The sequence below is a fragment of the Caenorhabditis briggsae genome, assembly GCF_000004555.2.
Source record: "Caenorhabditis briggsae complete genome, chrIII, whole genome shotgun sequence".
NCBI classification, from domain to species: Eukaryota; Metazoa; Nematoda; class Chromadorea; order Rhabditida; family Rhabditidae; genus Caenorhabditis; species Caenorhabditis briggsae.
The window spans coordinates 11,784,887-11,792,570 of NC_013490.2; the positions used below are offsets into that span (position 1 = coordinate 11,784,887).

Consider the following 7,684-nt stretch of genomic DNA (forward strand, 5'->3'; position numbering starts at 1 on the left):
CACTTTTGCGGTTAAATTTATAGGAAACTTCTTAAGAAGGCTTACAGCAAATGTTCTAGGCTTCCTTGAGCTTCGGCAGCTCATAACAATTAGTAGACAACTCAGTCTAATTTTTTTTTTCTAAAACGAATAGAAGAATCAATGTCTGTGTAAAATGTCTACGTATGATGTTTTAAGACTATTTCAACACTTTCCAACACAAAATCCCAATTTTTCTCTAAAGACCTTGAGAAACTTATCCCTTTTGAGTAACTCCTTAGAAGTTACTAAACTTCGCAACTGAGAATAATGCTCATTAATTCATGATCTTTCAAAAAAATTTTTGAACGTCTACCATGAAAAATCTTTTGAAAACACATTGAAATAACGAAATTCAGAAATTTTTCGAAAATTTCAGATGAAAAATATATACTGAAATGAACACTTTTTAAGGACCAGATTTTTTTTTTCTAAGGACCAGAATTTTTTCTAAGGACCAGAATTTCATACAAGAGCCTTTTCGGATTTTTGGAAAATTTCAGATGAAAAATATATACTAACATGAACACTTTTTAAGGACCAGAATTTTTTTCTAAGGACCAGAATTTTTATTTAAGGACCAGAATTTTTATTTAAGTATTTAAGGACCAGAATTTTTTAAGAACCAGAATTTTTTCTAAGGACCAGAGTTTTTACTTCTCAAAGTCCGCAAACACAGGAGGCGACGCGCAACCGCGTATTCACCGAATGGCTTCAAATCGAGGCATAAATACCCCGGTTTTCCTCATTCGTGAGGAGATTAGACTTTTTGCCGATATTTACGCGTTTCTACCCTTTCACCTTTAATCCCTTTTGTACCTAATGTGCACCCAGTTAACTGGCCGCTTGGCATTTGTAGTGTAAAAGACTAGAATAACTGATAAACCTTTAGTAATTAAACCAAAGTGTTCTGTTCTTCATGATCTAACACTTACTTATCGTCCAAAAATCCAAACCCACGTTCTTTCCGGGGTTTGGCTTTTTATCTAGAGTTTTGAGGCTCAAGAAAAAACGTAATTCGAAAATGAAAGAAAACAATCCGTAAAAAACTTCTGAAATTCTCAAATTTTCATACTCTTAAATTTACAAATCTAGATATTAGAAAATCGGTAATTCAGAATTACTAAAATTCTGTAAATTTTTAAATTCTGAAGCAAATTCTGAATTTTTTTTTTTGCAAATTCAAGGATTTAGAATCCCGAACATTAAAATATGAATTCTTATTGTTAATCGCATTCTCTTTTTTCTCCCTGTTTCAAAATTGTTCTCTTTCGAATATCCAAAACCCAAACTAAAATAACGTTTCAACAAAATCACCTTTCTCTCAGAAATAGCGTGGATAAGAAAAAAATTTAGGCGGTTAGACGGAGATGACGTAAAAGTTGCTTCAATAATTTTCTAAAGATTTGTCCTGTATAAATAGAAGAACGTCTCCAGAAGACGTCAGAAATAACATTTCGAAAAATAAAATACTCGGGCATCATCTCGCTGCTATTTCGGCTTAACTGTGAAAATTTGAGAAAATTTGGTTCATTGAGGACTTCGCTAGGGCAGACGATACGGGAACAAACGGACACACTCACTGACAGAATTTGGTGATTGTTAATAGTAGTAGATAGTTTCTTACTTGTTTTATTCAGAACTACAGCAATACCCAGGTTGTTGTTTTAAATAGGTGGGATTTCAAAAACCACCGGAATTACGGGGAAAAGACAAGACAAATTGGTCTCAAGCGGAAAACATCATTTGAAAAATTCGATGGAAAAAAGGGAATGAAGAAGAATTGCAATTTTTACATAGGACGATCCATTTTCATGAAATAAATTGACCAGTAGACAACGTTAAAGATGAGAAACGACAGCGGAAACATGATCATAGAGCAGCGATCAACCTGAAATGAATTTAAAAGTCTTAAAAAAGAAGAAAAATGAGTTTGGCGAGCAGCGGACTCGAACTCTGGTCTTGTGGATGGTAGGCAAAAGCGTCGTCACTGCGCCACCACCGCGTTCAACTATAGCGCCATCCTTTTCTTATTTGACTCACCTGCACACTCGTAATCGTCCAGTCGCGATCCGGAGGGCACAACATGTATACGAGTTGCTGAACACGGTAACCGAATCCGCTCTTTTTCTCGTAGGCGTAGGTATCGTGTTCTATCTGAAAATTCAAATGTAAGAAGTTAGCAATCGCGCTCTGCTAAACCCACCGATGCAAAGTTATTCGCAACCAGTTTATTGTTATCCGTATTATTTGAATTTGGCGCTGGAATCGCTGTAGTCGTCGTGCCGCCGCTTCCAGCATTGGCGTCGGTCTTCAGTTGAGCAAGACCTTGCATTCGCTTCCGCAGAAGACCTCCACCATTTCCTTCCTCTCCTTTTGTCTCCTTTTTTCGCGTTTTTCGAATCTGATTCAGCCAGTGACCGAGCACTTTTGAGCCGATTTGTCGTTCTCGCTCCCATCTGGAAGACATTCTCTTGTTTGCTTCAATTGTTTGAAAGAATCAAAACATTGGAAAAAGTAACCTATTGTAACCTAAAAGGAAAGTAACCTATTGTAACCTAAAAGGAAAGTAACCTATTGTAACCCACACCGTTAACTTTGACCTCTGACCCGGTTGCTTTTACGTCTCCTGGTTTGTAGGACAACATCAGAGCATATTTGAAATTAATATCATTTTGTAGACCTTGTCAAGTTCTATATTTTACAATTTGATTCAATCAGAAATTTTGCGTTTGAGCCGAGTTATGCACAAAAGAGAGATAGAACGGGCCATTGGCGGGCAGCTGGCGGCCTAGAGTGCCCTTTCACTCTGACCTCAATTATCTCTGTTTTTGTGCAAGATATCAAAAAGTGGTCAATTGATAAATTGTTAATCATGTTATCACCAATATTTTATCAGTTGACAAACTTTTGATATCTCTCATAGAAACCGAGATAATTGAGCTCAAAGTGCACGTATAGGCTTTTATTAAAGTTGAAGATGCTTGAGCTTGTTTATCTAGGTTCCTATAAATGATAACAAAAATGTGGGAACTGATAAAATGTTTGTTACATTATTAATCATAATTTATACCGTAAACACTCTAATAGAACGACACCCGGATCGTCCACTTTGAGCCTATATATCTCATTTTCTGTGAAAGATATCAAAAAGTGGTTAACTAGTAAAATGTTTATCAGGATATCAGCAACATTTTACTAGTTAGTCACTTTTTGATATCTTTCACAGAAAATGAGATATATAGGCTCAAAGTGGACGATCCGGGTGTCGTTCTATTAGAGGTTTTACGGTAATTTATGATAAACAATTTATCAATTGACAACTTGTTTGTCTCTTTGACAGGAACCGAAATATACCGGCTCAAAGTTGACTGGTTGGGTGACACTCTATTATAGTGTTAACCTACCTATTCAACTGACAAACAATCGCCAATTCAACCAATGTACAAAAAATGAAGATGACTGAGAAAATCATCCAAACATCGAGGCATTTGATATAGCTGACACGTGGCAAGTGTCTTAAAACGTTTCCAAACTGGAATGTCAGCGCTAACAGCGACGAAACGCCCAGTGTGATTCTTGCCGACACACTGCGAACGTCGAAAAAGAATCCGACCCATGAGGAGATTACGGTAAGTGATGTGGGGAAATAGGACTGGAAAAGGTAGAAACCGTAGCGACGTGCAAATGTGAATTTGACCTGAAAATTGAGAAATAGTCATGACTTTTCGGGTTCATGTAGTGGGTGGTGGTGCTTGTCTTAAAAGTGTCATATCTCAAAAACGAAACTAGCTAGTAACAAGGTAATTATTACACAAATGTAGTTTTTCGAATTTCGCCTATTTTACTAGTTGACAAAATTTTGATAACTTATCTGTGTGCCAAGATACAAGAGCTTGAAAATTATACGCTCCTCACTTTGTATACCGCTCGGGCAGGCTCCTACTTTCAACGTCTACATCTCAATAACTCCTTAAGGTAGACAAAAAGTGCCAACTAACAATTTGTAGTTTTTTGAATTTTAAACATTTTATTAGTTTACAACTTTTTGATATTTTTATCCGTTCGCGAGATATATGCGCTTAAAGAAAAACAGTGCCAGAAAGAGGAGCGCTAGCTTCAAGGGCTTACAAAACTATTCAAATTCAAGTTTTCAAAAATTTTTAAACTACTAAAACGTGTAAAATTTTATAGGGTACATTTTATTAATGGACAATTTTGTTCTGTCTTTTTTGCTACAAGAGTTATGAGCCTTAAAAAGAAAACCACAAATGTGCATTTGTGCGTAGGGTCAGGTGCATTACACACAATACCGTTTTCTCAGGGGTAAGAATATGTATAGATATAGGGTCATGCTGCCAATGACTTACAAACGCAGTCTTTGTGGATACTCTAGTCTGAAAAAAAACACCATGACCCCTAACTATACATAACTACAGTAACCCAAAAAATGATTCAGAATTCAAAAGTCATACCTTCGCTCGATCCCATATTCCATTCGGATATTCTAACCGCTGATGGTCTGTTGACCATCCAATTAGATCGAAGTCCGGTAGCTCAACCTGAAAATCCAAGGGAAAAGGTTTTGTTCTTTAGAGCGCACTTACCTTCTCCATCATTGTTATAGGCACATCGTGCCACATCAATCGTACTTCGTCGGTGTTAAATGAGTAGGATTCAAGGACAATTTCACAGGAAAGAGAATCGAATGGGAACATCTGAAATTAGGATTTTTCCTCTCGAGGAATCGAACTTGTGGGCGCAGTGGCGCTTGCTACACACTGAGCTCCTGATGAAAAGGGCGATATCTTTTGTTCTAAACAAAATTTTAAAAAAGTGGTCAACCAATAAAATGTAGCATATAAAATTTTCTACATTTTATCAGTCGACGAAAGTCTGATATCTTTCACAGGAAACAAGATAATTAGGGTCGAAATGTGCCGCCCGCCGAGCTACGCGGTTGCAAGCGCGTAGAGCGTCGTATAGATGAAAAGGGTGATATCTTTTGTTCTAGTTATAATAGAACAACTTTGAAAATTAACAAAATGTAGCTAATAAAATTTTCTACATTTTTCAGTTGACAAAATTTTGATATCTTTCACAGGAAAGAAGATAATTGGGGTCGAAATGTGCCGCCCGCCGAGCTGTGCGGTCGCAAGTGCCGCCCAGATGGAAAGGCCGATATCTTTTGTTCTAGTTAAGATAGAAAAATTATGAAAATGTAGCCAATAAATTTTTCTACATTTTATTAGTTTAAAAAATGTTTATATCTTTCAAATGAAAGAAGATAATTGGGGTCAAACTGCACTCACCTTTAGATTCACTGAGCACGGCGTCTTGACGTTTAACCTGAAACACAAATCAAATTAGCCAAAAGTACAAACTACAAAAAAGACAAACCTAAAATTACTCCAGACGAGTCCATTTTCGTACAAAATCACAAAAGTGTTCTCGCTGGGCGATGAGTGAATGGAGCTGGATTTCGAGTTGATGATACATGTGTCAGGCGTCCAGATTTTTTTGCGGAAGTCGGACTGAAAAGGTTGATTTAACATTTGAGGTATGAAATATGGGTTGTAAGCATTCCAATCCAGTTTTCCGTTTTCAAAACACTCACTCCTAAAGCGAGTTATGAAAGTTTAAAGTTGGTGGCCTAGAAATCCAAGCCTAGGCCATGAGGTGCTGCTCACCTTCAATGTAATATTAGTCGCACAAACATTGAGATGTTTGAACGATAACCGTGGGTCCTGCCAAATCTCACTATACATCACATCCAACGAAAAGTCACCAGTGATTTCCGAAATTCCAGACACACCCTGAAAAATTATTATTTTTACTAGCCTATTTTTTTTGATGGCCTAGAAATCTGTCGGCCCTCTAATATACCTGCACATGAAGCTCAATTGTGACATTGACTCCTTCGGCCTCTGGCAACAAGTGTGTGTCATAATCGGTGAGTAGTGTGTCGATGAGTTTTCACGAGGTTAATACTGAAAAAAGCAATATATCTCAAAAGCTAACAGAGATAATCAAACTTTGTGAATTATTTAAATGTAGCTTATAAGTTTTTACACATTTTAATAGTTAACAACTTTTTGCTAGCTAAAGTGATTGCCGAGATATTGATGTCTTAAGAGGCGCAGACATTCAGAGGGGGTTATCACAGAAACCAGACTAGCTGCAAAAACGTTGTCAACTACAAAAATGAAGCTTGTAAAATTTTATAAATTTTATCAGTTGGCATTGTTTTGATTGTTTTTGTGCTTCTAAAGTAAAATGCGTTCAAAGCTTGTCAACCGGGCTCCCACACCTGTGACCTGCGAAACGGTATAACTCGGTTCAAACTTGGAATTTTTGTCTGAAGTCAAAAAAAAACTTGAAACTTGATTTTGACAAAACCTACAAAATGATATTAAATTCAACTATATTCAAATGTCAAGTTTTGAACCAGAGATGGTGAAATGAGGGGTAGGCGAAATCGTCCCCCGGAGACCAACCAGGCTCCCATTTAGCGCCGGCGCATAACTCTGTTCAAACACAAAATTGAAAATTGAATAAAAAAGTAAAATATAGAACTTGAACAGACCTACAAAAAAAAATTTAATTCAATTAAATTCAAATGCCAAGATTGAAACTGCAAGCCGTAAGCGAGGACTCAGTTATCAAATACCGATTTTGCCTACCCTGTTTTTTCACGGTCTCTGAGTTAAATTTTCACATTCCTACATGGTCGAATTTTATTTCATTTTGTAAGTCTTGTCAAGTTCTACGTTATACATTTTGATTCAAAAAAAATTTTTAAGTTTCAGCTGAAATATGAGTCCGCGCGTAGTGGGGCCTGTTCGGTGTAGACGAGGTCGGGGCCGCCTGGTGGCGATGTTGCCTATCCACCTTTTCCACGTCTTTGAGGCAACGCTCCGTTTTCAAAAACAGACAAATTTAATATCATTTTGTAGATCTTGTTAAGTTCTACATTTTCGTTTTTAATTGGTACCGAAAATCCAAGTTTGAGCTAGGTTATGCGTCGGCGCGTAACAAAAAAGCGGCGGGGTTATAAGGTTCAAGCGCTCGTATCTTGAGACATAATTGAGCTATCAAAGTTTTGCAATTTACAAACATGTGTAAAATTAATTTTTTGTGCCATATTTTCTTCTGATCAATAAATTATATATATATATATATATATTCTGAGATATATATATATATATAATTATACTACATTTTTGTAGTTGTACACTTTTTCTATCTCTACCAATTCAAAAGATATAAGCTAATTTCGCTCACCTATTCCTGGAGCACTTCTTCTCGCTAACCGCCGCCAAGGAAAAGTAGAAGAAAAAGAATTGAGCGAGTAGAAAAAATCGCATATCTTTTCTAGATCATATCTGGATTATTATCGACCTTTTGACGTCTTCTGATTCTTGAAGATGTGGAGGTTTTTCTGAAAATTTTAGCTATAAAAAGAGAGGAAAAAAGTAAAAAAAAAGTGACGAAAACGGAAAGAAGAAAAGAGTATTTGAAATTTTAATTGGGCTCAGAAAGTGAGAGCTCAGCAAAATTTCAGAAAAACGAAGAAATTTATAATGACACACACTTCAGAAATCATGTGAGCTCTTGAACCAAAAAAAGAAGACGTCGTTCGACTTCTTTGAAAAATTTAGAATAC

The 7,684-nt window shown here is 36.5% G+C and overlaps 1 protein-coding gene across 1 annotated transcript; it reads right to left on the reverse strand.

The window, feature by feature from the left end:
* Positions 1-1,810: 1,810 nt before the first annotated feature.
* On the reverse strand, positions 1,811-7,385 carry Cbr-lgc-50 (the record flags this gene model as incomplete). Its single annotated transcript, XM_045244478.1, has 11 exons — positions 1,811-1,909; positions 2,062-2,175; positions 2,225-2,477; positions 3,426-3,718; positions 4,494-4,580; positions 4,626-4,736; positions 5,331-5,367; positions 5,419-5,552; positions 5,709-5,834; positions 5,999-6,008; positions 7,303-7,385. The coding sequence occupies 11 exons, from the start codon at positions 7,383-7,385 to the stop codon at positions 1,811-1,813; spliced, it is 1,347 nt and encodes a 448-aa protein (XP_045093935.1).
* Between the last annotated feature and the right edge of the window lie 299 nt (positions 7,386-7,684).